The 19,236-nt window shown below is 43.1% G+C and overlaps 1 protein-coding gene and 1 pseudogene across 3 annotated transcripts in view; one reads left to right on the plus strand and one right to left on the minus strand.

Annotated features, from left to right (window-relative positions):
• The window catches only part of PLCL2 (phospholipase C like 2), a 200,128-nt gene that overhangs the window by 6,781 nt on the left and 174,111 nt on the right, over positions 1-19,236 (minus strand). Inside the window, exons 5-6 of one of the 3 annotated variants that reach the window (XM_045297440.1) lie at positions 13,761-13,870; positions 7,810-8,044 (exon numbers count right to left, since the gene is read on the minus strand). The exons of 1 other annotated variant lie outside the window; for it this stretch is intronic. In XM_045297440.1, the coding sequence (XP_045153375.1) occupies positions 7,904-8,044; positions 13,761-13,870 (251 nt within the window). In that variant the 3' untranslated portion in view covers positions 7,810-7,903. Of the gene's footprint in view, positions 1-7,809; positions 8,045-13,760; positions 13,871-19,236 lie in introns of those variants that run through there. One more of the 3 variants, XM_004704015.2, reaches the window with a different exon arrangement.
• LOC105978746 lies at positions 11,324-11,774 on the plus strand (annotated as a pseudogene).

A 19,236-nucleotide genomic window follows, 5' to 3' on the forward strand; every position in this document is an offset into this window, starting at 1 on the left:
ATATGTACTAAAGGGCTGAACACAGATGATGTATGTACAGATTGTGATGAGTTGTATGAGCCCCTAATAAAATGATTATTTAAAAAAAACAAAAAACAGAGTAGAGTTCAGTCTGATATTTCATAGGAGTCGTCCCTGGGTGGTGCAAATGGTTAATGCATCTGGCTGTTACTCAGCAGGTTGCTGGTTCAAGTTCACCCTGAGGCTCCTGGGGAGAGAGGCTTGCTAGTGTACTTCTAAAACCACCCAGTGAAAACGCGATGGAGTGAGGTTCTACAGCGATGTAAATGGCATCACCATGAGTTTGAGTCAACTTGACAGCAACTGGCTATCTTAGAAACACTCTGAATTACAAGGCAAATGTCTAAACTTCTCTCAAGGGTGCTATGGGAAGTATTCAAATGGTTTATTTCTGAAAGCCACCATTGGACACAAAAGGACTGTACATATAATCAGTCATAAGTCTGAAACCACAAAGGCTGTGATGTATCCAAAGCTATGTATGTAGGAATATATATTAGCAAAACCTTTTGGGCATCACACTATTTACTAAGTGACTACTGTAAGCCAGGCACTGTACAAAGATTACCTTGACAAAAATGATTTCATGATAGAGTCTTTTAACTGTAAGGAAACTACAAGGACTATCCCATTTTATAGCTGTGGAGCTGAGTCTAGAGAAATTAAGGGCCTCACATATGACGGAGTCTAAGCAGAAAATTCTGTTTCCTTTTTGGATAATCTAAGCCACGGGGCTGGCCCCAAGCATAAGAGTTGAATCCTGTACGTTACATGCATCACTTAAAGCAAGCAAAAAGTCAAACAGCTGCCCGCTGTAATGTACCCAGCAAGTCATCTATTGTGCAGACAATGCATCCTTCCTCTGATGAAATACAGGGAGACAAAAACAAAACCCCGGTCCCTCCTGTTGAAGGGGGACGGAAGAGAGGTTTGAGTGAACTGCAAGAATTCCAAGCACCCTGGCTCTCCGTTCATTCTCAGCCTCCCACTCACTCTACACTGGCGGTCTCCCTCGCACAGTCTTCAGAGACTGGCTAAGGACGTAGCATGATCATCCGTTCCCAAAGGCCTGTTACTTTGGTGGTCAGCCCTTCTTCCTACTGACGGTTCAATGACTCTTACCTCTGGAAAAAGATTCCTGATCGTCAGCATCACCTAAAGCTACAGCAACAGGGAATAGAGGCACCCATTTTTCTAAAGGATATTTACTTTGGTCCGAATACTTCATGATTCTTTCTGTCTTTTTGACTTCCTCCTGTCCACACATACCGGACAGGAGTGGAATGTATGGTCAATAAAACTGCCTCACAATTGCAGGAAGCCTGACTTCCTTCGCCCATGTTTCCACGCTGAACGGTGAGGGTGCTGAAGGCACTGGAGGAAGGGGCGCTGTGTGATTAGTCCGTAATTTTTCTCTTACTCCAAAGAGACAATTTGCACAGTGCAGGGTCTTGATCTGAGGATTAAGCCTTTGCCTCTGGATTCTCTATTTGGCAGATGTCTTGTGTTCCTAAGGAGAGAAAATCTCTAATCATGCTCAGGGTTGAGTCTCGCGTCTTCTTTCTGAGGTAGAGTGGCCCACGGCAGGGGAATGCTAGCTGGGCATTCATTCATCTGGAAAATATCCTGGGTTGGGACACCTCATTGTTACGTCCAAGATACACTAATGATGCTATGGAAACCAACACAATTTGTTATCAACAGCCTACCTTAACAGTAAGACACTGCTTAGACTGGGTGTGATCAGACAGACTGGTTTGCCTTTGGGCTAGTCAGATAAGCCTGCATCTTAAGTCAGGGGTCATTCTGTCCACCACATTTCATGAAGGGGACTGAAAAGTTGTAGAGCCTTCAGGAAACTCCGGGTGGAGCTGGAGGGGGGCCCAGAAGCCATTCCACCCAAGGATCTGTCCAGGGCTAAGCGTGTCTGGTACAAATCAGGGCTGTGGCCACTCTCACAGTGATGAAGAAACGTTGAGGAAGAGGACAGCATCGCCCTGTATTGCCACTGAGGGCTGATCGCAACAAGTCAACAGAAAGAAGTAAGACACATTCTCTGCAAGACAGAATGTAACTGAGACCGCGTGGCAATGAGTCGGCTGGCACGTGAAGTCAACAGCACCCTAACTTTGGAGGTCATCCATGGACAAGCCTCAGACTTTCGGCACTGTGGGTCACACTGTTTGCAAGGATGCCACCAATAATTCCCAATATCCCAGTATAGGAATGCCACTCCTTCTGTTAAGAGATGGGGTCTGTTTCCTCTCCCCTTGAAGTGATAGTCTATAAATTAAAGACTTTGAGAGAGCTGGAGGCTTGCGGTTTTGCTCTCCGGGGATCCAGCGACCATAGAAAGAAGCCTGGGGCTGGACCAATAAATAACTGTGGACCATCCAGAGAGAACGAAAGACAGAGAGACCCAGCGAGTTCCCACCCTTCCAATCGCCCCAGATGAGCGATCAGCCATCTTAGATGTTTCAGCCCCAGCTGAGCCCCCAATTAAATAAGGCCTTTGCGAATAATCCCAGCTAATACCACGTGCAGCAGACAAACAGTCCAGCTGAGCCCAGCCAACCCATAGAAGGATGAAATCTTTGTTGCCTCAAGTTGCTTATTCTGGAGTAGTTTGAGAAACAGAAATCGTATATACTAGAGTGTAAGCCAACCCGAATATCTGCCGAGGCACCTAATTTTACCACAAAAACTGCTACACAAAAAAAGTGTTGAAAAACTCAGCTTATACTCTAGTATGTATGGTAACTGACCCAGTCACTGAAGGGGGTCATATTCTGAACCATGTGACAAGACCTCCGTGGCCACAGTGGATGGAATCAGGAAGGGCAACTGATGTGAGGGGATTATCACAGAGAAGGATTATAATTTTAGGACCTCTGGTCTGAAGCTAATGTGATAGGCTGAGTCAATGGGTAACTTCTCTTTGGAATACTAACTAGGAAATATGCATACAATGCTTATATGGGAGAATCAGGGACAGACCCAGCCAAGGCCAAGGCCAAGTTATGGTGAATGAGCACGGGATCTGATTGGCAGGGAGAATGAAACAGATGCATAAAGAGAAGCAGAGAGACACCACAGGCTCAGAGAGAGTGGAAGCAACCTCCGCAGAGCCTGGATTCTCAGTTTCCCACGTGACCGGACTGCAGTCTCTGCTCTCAGTCTTCAGAGATGCTGTCCCCACCTGCTCTCATGTGGAGCCAGCACTCTGGGTGCTCAGCCAGAGGCGGCCGGGATCCTGCGATATGAGTGAGACTCGATTGTTCTAGGAACGGTAATAAATGAGAAGAGTAAAGGTCATCGGCACCACCGTGATGTTTTACTAGGAAGTAAAGGGAGCAGGACGTGCTTGATGAAGCTGGTGGGCTGAACGTGCATTTCAGAATAGCCTCCCCACACTTCTGATGAAATAAGCAAAGACAGAACAAACAAGATAAACCAACCCCTGACCACTACCCCCCACCCCACCCAAGTAAGAAACAAAGGGAGCAAAGTAATTCAACAATCCCTTTCAAACATGCAGTAATCATAGTAGCAGGTTATAAAAATCCCCCAAATCCTCCCTAACATCTCACATATCGGGAGAAATGCAAAGGGACAGTCCTCCTTTCATTTCTATAATAACAGAGCTAACGTACAGCTGGGCAATGGGTGTCTTTTCCCAGTAGGAGACAGAAATGCCTGAAATAAGCGACACTGGCGAGGTCTCTCCCTCACCTGCCTGAAGGTGTAGAGCAGGAAGAAGGAACCCAGACAGAGTCCGTGGTAGTCTTACGGAATTAACTGTCTCAATGAGGGAAATCAAAAGCACCCCGGACTGCTAGAAGAACAGACAAATCTGCAATAGAGGAAGTACAGCCAGAAAGCTCCAGAAAGCCTTAGCAGCTACAGCGGCAAGACTCCATCTCAGACTTTGCCTGCCTACAGTATCAGGAGAGACCGCTGCTGGAAGAGAAGCCCACACTGGTAAGGCAGAGAAAGAGGAAGACTCTCAATCAGATGGGTTGACCTGAGGCCGGATTGGGTAAGGTTGGGTTCTGTTGTACCCAGCGTCTCTGGGGATAGACGCTGACGGCACGGCACCGAACCACCACAGCAATGAGAACATTTCATGAGAGTGGGTCTTAAGGGCTGGTGTCTGAATTGGAAGCAATCTGGATCCCCTGACAGTGGATTATTTCAGCTCCCTGATTACAGAGCAAACCCCTTCTACCAGACATACAGTAACCTCTGCGAAGAGAAAGCCAGGTCTACCCTCTAACCTACCTACGGTCGGCAAACTTTTGGGGTGGAAGAGCCAAATCCTGTCCCTCACAACAATTTCAAAACGACACATCTTCACAAACAAGAGAGAACTCACCGTCATCTGAACAACGTTCTTTAAATATTTTGAATTTTGTTTCAGAATCACATGGAGCCGCCTATGGCTCTAGAGCCGCAGTTGGCTAACCCCGACGCTCATCGGCCACAGTGTATCCCCCCAGCTGAACGTTCTCTGTCATGAGTGCATGTGACTGTTTGGACAGGTAGTCACCGTGACCCAATTAAATACTGAACTTAAACCAAGGAACATGGGAATTATTACATTCTCAGGACCCATTGTGAGTAACGTAAACCCATCTAATAGTCTACCAGTACAATGGAAAAATAATAATATGGCCACCTTCCCATGCAGGAACATTACAGAATGCTACCATTCTAATGTTTCATAGCAGATCAACCAACAATGATTTTAATTGACACTTGCAGCTTTAAAAAAAATTAAAATGTGTCCTACTCATATTTTTCATCATCTCTCAAACCCCAAGGGAATTTTTAAAGAAAGAGACACCTCCTCTGGTTAAAAACTGTTTTTTAAAAAAAATTGTTTAAAAATTCATTTTCTCTTTTATGATTTCATTTTCTATTAAATTACAGTAATTTTAAAAATTAAAGATAGAAAGTACAGAATGGTCTATCTTCTGACATTGTATTTAATATCTGAGACATTTGTGTGTGTTAGATGTATGCTATCATTCAGAAAGAAAAAAAAACCAACACTTCCAACTATGACACACCGCTAAGGATTGTAAGATGAAGTACAATTTCAAAGAGAAAAAACATGAAAAAAATCCTAGGTTTTGTGGAATCGACTCATCAAGCAATTGGGTTTTTTTGGCTTATTATGCTTCTCATGATAAACCAAAACCCAAATACCAACACCTCAAACTAACTTCCATCAAGTCAATTCTGCTGCATATCAACCTTCTAGGACAGGGGAGAAAGCCTCGTCTTTCTCTTGCGGGTGGCTGGCTGTTTTGAACTGCTGACCTCGCGGTTAACTGTCCAACATGTAACCCATCCACAGCATCTCAGGAGTGCACCCTGGGTCAGGAAGCTCTCTTTATGGTTTGGCTTCTTTCTGCCCATGGGACCAATCCCAATAAAATCAATTTTTTAGGGGCTCAGGTTCCTCATCAATAAACGATACCTGCCCTACGATCTTACACTAGCTTTGAAAATCCTGAAACAATTTGAAAGTAGCCACAGGCTCATCTAAAATTAACAGTGTTCCTAGCTCTTACGAATCAGCAGGCTGACAGAACACTGCCACGTTCTAAAATGAAAATGTGCCCATAGAAATGTTAATTTGTTCAGCTATCTCAGGAAAGGAAATCTTGACTGCACTGCTAAAATTAGTCACACTGAATAAAATAAGCTCATTAAAGTCTGACTTGGAATCAATGATACATGAGGGTAAGTCAAAATGCATTGCTTTTAGGGCTTCAGTTCATACACGCATGGGCTTATTCCAAACAATGTTTAGACATTACTGTGTAATCCGTGGGTGTCTTCGTCTCACTGGGCTACCTTCAGAAACAATCTTATCAAAATGGCGGCCCCAGGGGATCTTTTGGGCCAGTTAAATTCCAGGCAAAGAGGTCCACTCAGGTGACAGTATGGTGGCTGTTGTTTGGGATCCCCAAGGGTGATCTTAAAAGGTTTTCTCAAAGGGCACGGATGATCATGGGTCTCATGATGAAGAAATCTGAATAAAATTGAAAATCGCATTGGGGAGAAAAAAAAAAACAGGGACGTGGCACTTAAGATTTATTATCAATTATCACTTGCTCATGTTTCAAGGGTCACAGGGGATTTCCTATGAGAATTTCATTGGGAAACCTTACCCTATCCACTCTCCAGCCCTGATCTTAGCCCTTTATACTTCCTTTTATTCCCCAAACTCAGCAAACATGGACAAGGATTTTAATTCCTCAAGAATGGATGGCCATTTTTGACATGGTAAAATCAAAGAGCACCAAATTCTCCGGGGAAGGGTTGGGAGATGGAAACATGGCCTTCAGAAGTGTACAGGCCTATTGCTCTATTATCCGGGATGCTGGGGGAAGAAAATACATTGCAAATATGATCGTAGGGTAGAGATACTCAAATTTTCAGTTGTGTCTTGTGCCGGTCCTTGGTCAACAAGCATATCCTGGCTTCCACCTGCAGACTCAGCTCCAGGAGCTCTGGCGGTAGGGGCCTAGGGACTGCATGTTTAGGTACTCCAGGCAATCTCTACACACTGGCCTCTATTTCAAGACTCCCTCCTCCCCTTCACCCCCCCACCCCCCCATCCTCTCTCCACATCTGGGGCCCTTTGAAAGCCCCCTAGGCCTCCAGGCCCACTGTGAAGTCACCCGCTGTGTACTGCACATCACATGGCAGCCCTGGAGGGCTGCCGCCTGCTGCCTCGCCAGGCTGACTGCAAAGAGCGTGGTGGGAAGAACTCAAAGGCCCTCATCCCTCCCTTCTTAGCACATGCTGGAAGCTCAACTCTGCCTCAGACGGATGCCTAAGACTCCCGACAGAGCACTCAGTCTTCTGAGGAAAGTTTAAAATCTGCAAAACACAGGGACAAGACAACCCCCTTCCATTGCACAGAATGACACACCCCTCTCTCATTCTCCCCCACTCCTCCCCCCTTAGGTTCTGGCCTGCGCAAACACCATCTGTAGCAAGTTTATCAGCCTGAATTTATTTTTTTTTAAACAAGATCTATTACCCCCTTCTCTGCATGGGTTTTCATGTAAATGTATGGCTCAAGTGTTCATTCTCTTTGCCTGGCCATAATTCAAAAGAAAGTAGGTTTCCTCAATGTAGCTATTTGGCTCAAGTGTTGCTAAAATCTGTTACATTTTAAAATATCAGCTGTTTTTCATTAATATATGTACCAGGTCCCATTTGCTGTGGCTCTTAGCCCAGTGCTTCTCAAACTTTAATAGACATATGACTCATGTAAAAATGTGGATTCCAATTCAGCAGGTCTGGGGTAGGAAACCAGGATTCCAAGTTTCTCACAAGCTCCCAGGTGACGCTGAAGCTGCTGGTTCCTGGACCACTCACAAGAAGCAAGACTAGTTGGCAGGTGAGATATTGCTTTCTTAACTCTACATCTGCCTACAGCATTTGCCTGCTCCTATCACAGGTCTTAAACTACTATGATATATTTTTTCTGGGGTTTTTAAAAAATAAAAATAAAATAAAATTGTAGTGCACCCCCTACCACTGGCCAGGAGTGAGTCAGCAGATTCGTTGTAAGGCCCATGTTCCCTTTCCATTGCAAATTTTTATGCCTGCTGTTGACTGAACTGCAAATTATCAGAGCTAAATTTTGAACAGAAGAGTTTGAGATTTAAAAAGTACATGTGTAGGAAGGAAAGTGTTTGAAGAAGTCAAGAAAATGATTTTAATTATAAAAACGAGTAGGGGTTTTAATGTGAGAAAACGCAGTTAGTTTTGGAAAGGGGACGTTTTATTAAATCAAATCAGAAAACTGTTGTCAGCTGCCAGGATAGATTTTTTAGCTTGAGGGGTAACAAAGAAATTAAAAGAGGCAGCTGTTGATAATGTCTTTACGTCTTGAATTCAACTGTAGAGTTTGGAGGCTGGATATGAGAGAATAATTTTTACAAATGCCCGAGATGCAGAATGAAGCAACGTCTCTGTCTTCTTTTAGTTCCAAAGACTGAGAAGAAGGAAAGAAAAAAAGCACTGAGGCAAAACTGAAAACATTTTATGGGACACACGTAGCATTTAAAATATATATTATTAATTGGAAGTTAATACACATATCCTATCATTCCAAGCATGACTGTACAATCACTACCACAATCAGTTTTCAAATATTCTTTTTCTTCCTGGATTCCTTGACATCTAGTCCATTTTACGCTACTCGACCCCCACCCCCTGCGGAACCCTTATTCACCTGCTGTCCCTGAGGTTCATCCATCCCAGGTTTCATTCACAGAAACGTGGCAAAACGCAGGACAAGGCCTCCAAGGATATACTACCTTTGAGCTACACTCTAATGGGAGCAAGCCAAACCAAACCACAACCGAACGACAGAGAAGGGGGAAAATCAGGTCAGGTCCAGCATGGTCCTGAAGAAGAAGGGATCAACTGGCAAAGTTTTAACGATTCAAGTCAGACTGAATGTGGCATTGTTTTTAAAATTGTGGTCTATAAAAGAAAAAAAAAGTGAGGGGGGAAATGTGCAGCAAAAATACCAACAGGAATGGTCTCTAGATGCTGGGATTATTCTTATCTTTGCTTATCACTATTTTCAAATGCTACTTACTAAACACCATTTCAGTTAATAATAAGTTAATTTAATAATGGTTATGCCAATATGTGCATGTGTAGATACAGATAGCTTCTCTCTTGAGGGAAATTTTCTTCCAAGTGACATTTACTTTACATATTTCTTTTGATTATGCCCCACACAACCTGCTTTTGGGATTTTTTTCTGTGTTTTTCTTACTCGTATCTATTAATACTAATGTGAATATTATACTCACGGCCCCATCCCCTAACTGTATTAGATATTTCTGAAAGCACACTATGCTAGTTAAAACACACACAGACACACACACCGAAAAAAGTATAGCACTTATGCTACTTGTGTAAAAAATCGTTAACCGTCATCCATCAGTCACCTTATTGTCTTTGGGTGGATTGCATGTCACTGTGACACAGGAAGATAGACAAATCACAGCATGCCCATGATACACAGGTGTCCGAGGGGCTTCCAGACTAAGAGACACTAGGAAGAGGGGCCTGGCAATAACAACAAAAGGAGCGGGTGAAAGCCGCATGGGTAACAGGAGGTTGTCTGGTAGTGCTGGGAGGTGAGTGTTTCCGAGGGGAAGGCAGTCAAAATACAACTGGCACACAGCTGCCTCTTCCAAGTATATGGTCAACCTTAGCGATGTGGACCGAGTCAGGCTTTGACGACCTGTCTGCACGAAGGTGGATGGCTCAAAAGAAGAATAAATAGCTGAACATGCCCACAAGTGATTGAAATCAAAGTCATCAAACATGAAATGGAATGCTTCAAGATTGATCGCCTCATCATTAGTGAGCAGAAGTGGACCGGTATGCCCATTCTGAATCAGGCCATCGCATCGCTTACTGTCCCAGGAGTGACCAATTGAAAACAGAATGCTGCACGGTCAAAACAACGTTTAAAGGTCCACCCTGAAGTACAGTGCTGTCAGTGTTAGGTTAATAGCCATATACCTACAAGGAAAAGCAGTTAATATGACTATTGTTCAAGTTTAAGCATCAATTACTAATGCCCAAGATGAAGAAACTGAAGGCTTCCATCCACTTGTACAGTATGGAATGGATGAAATCAAGGCTTCCATCCACTTGTACAGTATGGAATGGATGAAATCAATTACTAATGCCCATGATGAAGAAACTGAAGGCTTCTTTCCACTTGTACAGTATGGAATGGATGAAATCAATTACTAATGCCCACGATGAAGAAACTGAAGGCTTCCATCCACTTGTACAGCATGGAATGGATACAATGTGCATTAGTGACTGTTGGTGACTGGAATGCGAATGTTTGAAACTAAATAGGCTCAACTGCTAGACAATAGGGCCTAACTGATAGAAATGATGCCAGAGATGGTATGACAGATATCTGCAAAACCAACAAGCTCTTCATGGGAAAAACCTTATTTTCAACAACATAAATGATGACTGTCCAAATGGACCCCTTCCAGATACAATACATCTGTGTTAAGAAACAGAGAAACCCAGCAGCATCATTCACCTGAAGAGCAGACCACCAATTGGTCCTAAGCAGGCTCACGTTCAAGCTGAAGGAAATTAAACCAGTCCACAATAGCTAGAGTATGACCGTGCAAATGGTCCACCTGAATTTACATATCATCTCAAGGACAGACTTGATGTCCTGAACCATAATGACCAACACCAGGAAACGTGTGAAATGTGTCAAGGACGTCACACCTGAAGAAAGTAAAAAGTCATTTAAAAGACAGGAAGAAAGAAAAGACCAAAGATGTCAGAAGAGACTCTGAAACTTTCTCTTGAACATCGAACAGCTAAATCAAATGGAACAAATAATGAACTGAAATCTCAAAGAACAGTATAAGAAGACGGGTAAAAAATGAGGAGCTGATACCAAGGGCTCAAGTAGAAAGAAAATGTTTTGAGAATGATGATGGCAAAACATGTACAAATTTGCTTGACACAATGGATGTATGTCTGGATTGTGATAAGAGTTGTACAATCCCCCAAGAAAATGATTTTAAAAAAAAGAAGACAAGGTAAACTATCATAAGAAATATATAACAACCTGGGTTTAGAAAACAAACACAAAAACCCACTGAAAAATTCTCAAGTTGAAAGAAGCTGAAGAAAAAAATTTAACCTCCAATGCTTCCTCCCCCCACTATCATGATCCCAATTCTACCTTACAAAACCGGCTAGACCAGAGGATGTACATTGGTACAGATAGGAACTGGAAACACAGAGAATCCAGGGCAGATGACCCCTTCAGCACCAGTGATGACAGTGGCGAAACCTGGAGAGTAGAGGGAGGGTGGGGTAGAAAGGGGGAACAGATTACAAGAATCTACATATAACCTCCTCCCTGGGGATGGACAACAGAAAAGTGGGTGAAGGGAGACATCAGACAGTGTAAGATATGACAAAATAACAATAAGTTGTGGATTATGAAGGGTTCATGAGGGAGGGGGGTAGCGGAAGGGAAAAAATGAGGAGTTGATATTAGGGCTCAAGTAGAAAGCAAATGTTTTGAGAATGATGATGGCAACAAATGTACAAATGTGCTTGGCACATGGATGGATGGATGGGTGTGATAAGAATTGTGCGAGCCCTCAATAAAATGATTTAAAACAAAAAAAAGAAAAGAAAAAAATTTAACCTCAAGTTACAATAATGAAAATTTCTATGGGCACTATAAAGGAAGATGCAGGAAGCATCCAAAGAAGAGGGAAGGACTCCTTTCCAGCCTGGTCCCGGCGCTGTGGCTCCCACGAAGAAGGGCGGTGAGAAGAAGAAGGGCCGTTCGGCCATCCACGAGGTCCTGTCCAGAGAGTACACCATCAACATTCACAAGCGCATCCATGGTGTGGGCTTCAAGAAGCGTGTCCCTCGGGCGCTCAAGGAAATTCGGAAGTTTGCCATGAAGGAGATGGGGACACCCGATGTACGAATGGACACGAGGCTCAACAAAGCTGCGTGGGCCAAAGGAATCAGGAATGTTCCATATTGTATCCGAGTGCGGTTGTCCAGGACACGTAATGAGGATGAAGATTCTCCGAACAAGCTCTAAAAATTGGTTACCTACGTGCCTGTCACCCACTTTCGAAAACCTACAGACAGTCAACGTGGATGAAAACTACTGGCTGGTTAACTAATAAAGGTTCCAAACTGCCACAAAAAAAAAATAGAAGAGGGAAGGAATCCACAGATCCTGTACTGAAAAGAACTGGTGGACATTCAATCACTCCCAGAGGGTGCACATGATCCAGAATCATTATTACGTAAGGGAGCTGTTTCGGCTGTACTGTTGGCAGTGGCAAAAACAATAAATTAATAAAAGGCCAATGAAGATGCTTCAACACATGGATGCAACATTGGAAGCCAAAAAATATGCCTCCAAGCCTGGAGGACAGCTCCCCAGCCGATGGACTGGAGAGGACTCATATATGTGCAACTCTCAAGAAAAATGGTCCAATGGGGTATGGAAATTATCAAGTAGTATCATTAACAACACTTGCAAGCAAAATTCTGCTGAAGATGAAAGAGTGCAAATGCAAGTGCACACTGACGGTGAGCATGCAGACTCTCAAACCAGATTTAGACGGCGGCATGCAACGAGGGTTCTCACGGCTGAGGTCACAGATCTTGGCTGGAAGCAGAAAACAACAGGAGCTGCTTGCCTTTTTCATCGACTACACAAGGCATTGAACTGTATGAATCCACAAATCTGGAGAATGGGAATTCGAGAACACTTACGAGTGCTCACTTGGGTCCTGCACATAGAACAAGGCAGTCCTTTGAACACAACAAAGGGGTATTCTCTTATGTACCATATGAGAGCGTATGTGTCAGGATTTCCCCTCTCACTGTGCTAATGCAATTTGTATGCTTAGCCCACAATGCAAGAAGCTGGACTGGATGGAGAAGAACGGGGCATCTGGAATGGACTTCGATGTGCCGATGACACCACCTTGGTTGCTGAAAGTAAAGAGGGCTTGAGGCACTTCCTGATGAAGATCAAAGAGTGCAGCCTTCAGTAGGGATTCTACCTCAACACAAAGAAAACAAGCACCTTACAACTATTGTAATAAGGAATATCAGGATGAAAGAGGTAAATACGGACGTCGGCAAAGACGTCATTTTTCTTAGATCTGCCACCAACGGCCCTGGACACAGCAGCCAAGAAATCAGAAATCCTCTAAAAAAGCAAGCTTGTCCCTTCTATGAGTGAGGCATACTTGACCAGCGCAGGTCTTTTCAATCGCCTCACTTACACATAAAAACTAGACAATGGAAAATGAAGCCGCCAAAGAAACGACGAACTTGAATGGTGGTGTTGGTAAAGCATGTTATATTGAGCAGGCCATGGAGTGCAGGAACGGACACACTGATCTTAAAGAAGTACCTCTGGAATCCTTAGTAGAAGGTGAGACTTTGTCTCGCTTACTTTGGACATTTTACCAGGAGGGAGCAGGCCCTGGAGAAAGACATCCTGCGTGGTATAGCACAGGGTCAGCGAGAAAGAAGAGGACCCTCAAGGAGATGGACTGATCATGGCGGCTGCCACGATGGGTCCCACAGACCCACTGCTGTGAGGATGGCACAGGAGGGAGTGACGTTTGCATCGAACTATGAAGGGGTTTCAAAAAGTTTTTCCAAAAATGGCACTATAAGAGCATGGGATTTTTGGACAAACTTTAAAAAAAACCCTCTTATAGGGCCCACCATGAATCAGAAGGAACCCAACGGCACCGAGCAACACAACGTGAACGTTAAAGCGGTGGTTTGGTTTCCAAGTGTTCAACCAAATTTAAGTATCTGGAACTTTTAAATCCCCAGTCATTCCCATGCCATCATTATTTCCAATGTCATACACCACAACTGGCATTCGTGAACTTTAAAATGCTTTGAACATAAAACAGTGAGGTCCACTGTCCTTCACCAGTATCTGCACCAACCCTAATCGTCCCGACGTGCTCTATCTTTGGAGGGAATAGTTGTTCACTTGATTTTTTTGGTAAACCTATTATAGCCTGAAATGCCTGATAATGTATAAATAGGAGATGTTACACCGAGTGCAAGAAACATGCGTTCAGAGTATTTGCAAAATCAGTCACGTCAGAAGGAGCGCTGCTAGATACCTTTAAGATGGTGATGTTCCAGGTAAAGCTCTCCACTGCTTTCTGTAGCTTTCGTTCCTTCAGACCTTCCTTTGTGCCTATGGTGTGCAAGTGTTCGTGGAATTCCATGGCTGAAAGAAATTTTTTTCAAAAAGAAGAAATAAATTATTTCTCCATCCATTTTGTGGTGATGAACTGGCAGTATAGATTTTTTTTCTAGGATTGCAAAAACGATTCCATTGGTTTTGTATCAATGTGCTTATTTAAGAATATAGGATGCTAGCCCGACTATATACTATACCCAAGATGGAGTCTCTTGAGCACACTGAAACCAACTTTCTATTTCTTTGAATTGGCTAACCTTCCCAGGAGCTCAAAGCCAGGTGAAAAGATGCTTCCAGAAACAGAAACCTAAGCCAACCAATTAGGACCTTCCTGTTCAGTTTAACCTAGTTAAAAAATTTCCCCGAGATTCCCCCATGGAAAAGGAAATCTAACTATCAACCAGGATAGCTTGCTTGTTCCTGTATGCCTGTGCTTAACAAAACTCTTCAGAGCTTCATACTGATATTTGGAACTCTTATCTGATTTCCAGACTAGACATACTTCAATTCATAAATTGAAAAATAAGAGTTCACACACATTCAATATTACAGAAATTTAACTTGTTTTTTTACAAGGGCCAGGGTAGAAACAATGAAAATTCACAATAGCAACAAGATGGAAGAAGGCATCATAGAGATCAGTGACTATTGTCATAGTTTTGAAAGTGGACAGGGCCAGAATGATCATTATTTTAGAGACGAGGAATAAAGCTCAACCAAGTTCAGAGACCAATCAGGATTCTAAAATCAGACGGCAGGTTTCAGCTCTCTGGAGGATAGAACGTGGGCAAACAGGGTTGAAGAAGGAAAAGTGATGTGTGTTCCCCAACTACCGAGGCGATCTGAGATCAGTTACCACCCACCTTGTAAAGGGGACAGGGATGGGGAGAAAGACCATGATGGCTCTCTCTGTACTTCTGACTCTGTACCACAATTTACACTGACTGTCCCCTACTCCCCTTTAGAGTCTCCTTAGGAGGCCCCTGACTATTGCAAGGACTCGGTCTGGGCACAAAACAACTGCCAGTGTTCTCTTGTGGGGATTCTGCTTAGAGTCAGACACGCAAAATTGCACTCCAAATATTTTTTGTTTTTTACAGTTTAAAAATTGTGGTAAAAAATACATAACCAAACACCTGCTATTTCAGCCACCTTTCAGCTTACAATCCAATGACATTAAATATATTCACCATGCCATTCAACTATCACCACGATCCATGTGGGAAAAGTTGTTAGTCCCCCCAAACAAACTCAGAACTTCCTAATTGTTTCTTATTTCCTGCCTTAATCCCTCATAATCACTTATAAACTTTTGACTCTATTGCCTATTTGAAGTACTTTATATAAGTGGGGTCACACAGTATAGGTCCTTTTTTCTGCCTTATTTCATTCAATCTTTTCAAGTCCTATCCATGTCACATCATGTATCAATACTTCTTTTCTACTGAGTAAAATCCCACTGTGTGGATCTATCACATTTTGTTTATCCCTCTAATCTCTGATGAACAGTTGGACTGTTTCAAGTTTGAGGCTATTGCGAATAATGCTTCAGAGAACACTGGTATATGCACATGTTTCATCTCCTGTTTTCTAGTATATACTTCAGAGTGGAATTCTGGCATCAAATGGAAATTCTATGTTTACCTTTTTGAGGAATCTTCAAATAGATAAGGGCTGTAATTTCTCCACACCCTCAAAAACATCTAGTGCTTTCTGTGTTTCTGGTTATTATCATCCTAGTGGATATGAAGTAGTATTTTTTTTCCTTTTTAAATCATTTTATTGGGGGCTCATACAACTCTTATCACAATCCATACATCCATCCATCGTGTCAAGCATATTTGTACATTTGTTGCCATCATCATTCTCAAAACATTTTATTTCTACTTGAGCCCTTAGTATCAGCTCATTTCCCCCTCCCTCCCTCAAGAGCCCTTGATAACTTATAAATTATTATTATTTTGTCATGTCTTACGCTGTCTGATGTCTCCCTTCACCCACCTTTTTGTTGTCCATCTCCCCAGGAAGGGGGTTATATATAGGTCCTTGTGATCAGTTCACCCTTTCTACCCCACCTTCCCTCCATCCTCCTGGTATTGTAACTCTCATTATTGGTCTTGAGGGGTTTATCTGTTCTGGATTCCCTGTGTTTCCAGTTCTTATCTGTACCAGTGTACATCCTCTGGTCTAGCCAGATTTGTAAGGTAGAACTGGGATCAAGATAGTGGGGGAGAGGAAGCATTAAAGAAGTAGAGAAAAGTTGTATGTTTCATCAGTGCTATACTGCACCCTGACTCCTCCCCGTGACTCTTCTGTAAGGGGATGTCCAGTTGCCTACAGATAGGCTTTGGGTCTCCACTCTGCACTTTCCCTCATTCACAATGATATGATATTTTTGTTCTGGGTCTTTGATGCCTGATACTTGATCCCCTCGATACCTCCGGATCACAAAGGCTGGTGTGCTTCTTCCATGTGGACTTTACTGCTTCTCAGCTAGGTGGTCGCTTGGTTATCTTCAAGCCTTTAAGACCCCAGACACCATCAGCTGGCCACCATCAGCTTTCTTCACATTTGCTTATGCACCCGCTTTGTCTTCAGCGATCATGTCGGGAAGGCGAGCATCACAGAATGCCAGGTTATTAGAACAACGTGTTCTTGCATTGAGGGAGGACTTGAGTAGAGGCCCAATGTCCATCTGCTGAAGTGGTATTTCACTATGGTCTTGATTTGCATTTTCCCAATGACACTGGGATCTTCTCAAGGGCTTATTGTCATTTGCACATCTTCTTTGGTGAAATGCCTATGAAAGTCTTAGTCAACTTTTAAAATAGGCTGTTTGTTTTCTTATTGTTGAGTTGTAGCAGTTCTTTATATATTCTGTGCATTAAATTCTTTATCAGACATCCCATCCGGTTACCAAATATTGTTTCTCATTCTGTAAATGGCTTCTTCATTTTCGTGTTCAATTCCTTTGATGCACTTAAGTTTTTAATTCGATGAAGTCCAACTTATTTTGTCTCTGGTTGTTCCGGCTTTTAGGATGTAAAAATCCATTGCCCCAAACTAGGTTTTGTAGCATTATTTCTATGTTTCCATCTAAGAGTTTTATATTTTGAGTTCTCATATTTAGGTAAACCCATTTTGAGTCAATATTTTGTGCACAGCATGAAGTAGCAGTTCAACTTCATTTTCTTTTTTTCATTTCAATTGCATCGTTTTGCGACTGAAATGTCATTTCAGTTGGCTGAGTACCTGTCAGAGAAGCAACTACCCTTTTCCCTTTGAACGGACCTGGCTCAAATTTCAGTTGACCTACTTTTGTTCACCATTCTCTTCCACTAACACATGTGCCTCCACTTGAAACAGTACCACTCCTGACTACCGTGGCTTTATAGTACATTCCAACCAGGGAGTGGGAGTTCTCCAACTGAGCTCTTCCTTTGCAAGTTGCTTTGCTCTTTGGGGCCCCTGGGAATGCCCCATGAGTTTGAGAATCAGACTGTCACTTTTGCAAAGTAGCGTGTCAGTGTCCTCGTGACTATTAATCAGCACTTAATCTTTTACTCTAAACCACACTACATCACTCAGTTGGACGATGCATTTTATTCATCATGTTTGGATTCTGAGGACTTTTTGCGGTTCCCCAAAGTCACATCCATTCTCAAAAGGAAAGAGGTTTGTTTCCATGAAGGATATTCTGAAGTGAGTTCTGCTTGCTAAAAGCAAGTCTCCACACATGGCAAGGTCATCCATCCTTCCATACTGCACGTTCCTACTGAGGGCCTGCTACACCCCAGGCCCTGCTTTAGGACCCAGGAACAGAGCAGGGGACAAAAGAGAGTTCAAACCCCAGCTCTCCAGGAACAACACACATTCCACGGGGGAGACAGACAATAAGCCATAGAATAGAAAACTGTCAAGATAGTGAAATGAAAATAAAACAGAGACGCAAAGTCATGATGAAGATGGAGTGCGTGTCCAGTGGGTATAAGAGGACCACCATTAGAGAGACCTTGTGAAAATTTCAGTATGGGCCCATCGAGCTTCTACCCAAAGGAATGAAAGAAGTCAGAAGGGAGAGAAGAAAGGAGGTAGGGACACAAGAAAGGTGTCTACTTATTTGCAAATTACCTTGCCTATCTCGAACAAGATTTCCCCCTCTATGCTTACTTGTTTGGCTTTTATTCAAAGGGCTCTAACTGGAAACCCAGGAGCTTTGGTGGGGTAGTGGTGACAAGTTGGGCTCTCATTCAAAAGGTCCCCAGTTTGAACCCCACAGACACATGTCGGGAGAAAGCCTGGGCTTTCTACTCCCATAAACAGTTACAGTCTTGGAAACTCACAGTGACAGTTCTACCCGGTCCTTACAGTGTCACGGTGAGTTGGTATTGACTTGATGGCAGTGCGACCATGAAACGCAACCAAGAATATTTACTTTAAGACAGCGGTTCTCAACCTGGGGGTTGCGATCCCTTTGAGGGTCGAATGACCTTTTCAGGGGGGGTCGCCTAAGACCATATTTCCAATGGTTTTAGGAAGTGAGACACCGCTCCTCTATCCCTCTTCAGGCGGGTCTAGCCACGTGCAGATAGGCCCACATACGGGGTCACCACAACATGAGGAACTGTATTAAAGGGTCACAGCATTAGGAAGGTTGAGAACCACTACTTTAAGAGGTAAAACTCAACTATTAGCTATGATTTCTTCAATGTGGATTTTTCAGAACAGTTTCATGCTTGTATAATTAGCAGTTAATATCCATAACAAGATAGAAAAGATCACATCATTTTGGATAATGAAAGCCATGCTGGAAGTAGTAACATTAATTGTTCAGCCAATACCATTTATTGATCACACACCATGTGCAGGTCATTTGCTATACGCTGCACTGAGTCTCTTTAAAACCCATGACTTAATTATGACAAACACTCTGTCGGAACTACAGATTCTGTTAGGGACATGGGCAGCAAACAGCTGTATAGGTAGGAATGAGGGACACAATGAAAACTAGGAAAAGATCAAGAGTTCTTTTATAATTTTGTCCTTCAACACAATTTGCCAGACTCATTAGAGAAAATGAGTCTGGCAAATATTGCAATTATATTTATAATGGTTATTGTTCACCTTTCCAGCACAGAGTAAGAATAATAAGCCACACAAAGTTTAAAGTTCTGGAAAAATGAGGACCCCCATCCTGCGTCTTTACTTAGGTAACCAGATAGCAAAGGTGAAGCTATTAAGAACCTCTTGTAACGCCTGTGCGGTACATCCTTTCTAGTTCTGAAAAGGGGCAGAAGAGTTCAGAACTGCTAGACCTAGGGTCTCCTTCTGAACCAATGCGGAGAATAGAAGGTGGCTGCTGTCACCCTCCGCAGACATGCTGGGGGCCGGCC

This window comes from Echinops telfairi, unplaced genomic scaffold (genome assembly GCF_000313985.2).
Source record: "Echinops telfairi isolate 266 unplaced genomic scaffold, ASM31398v2 ScPeMD7_7420;HRSCAF=8458, whole genome shotgun sequence".
Lineage (NCBI taxonomy): Eukaryota > Metazoa > Chordata > Mammalia > Afrosoricida > Tenrecidae > Echinops > Echinops telfairi.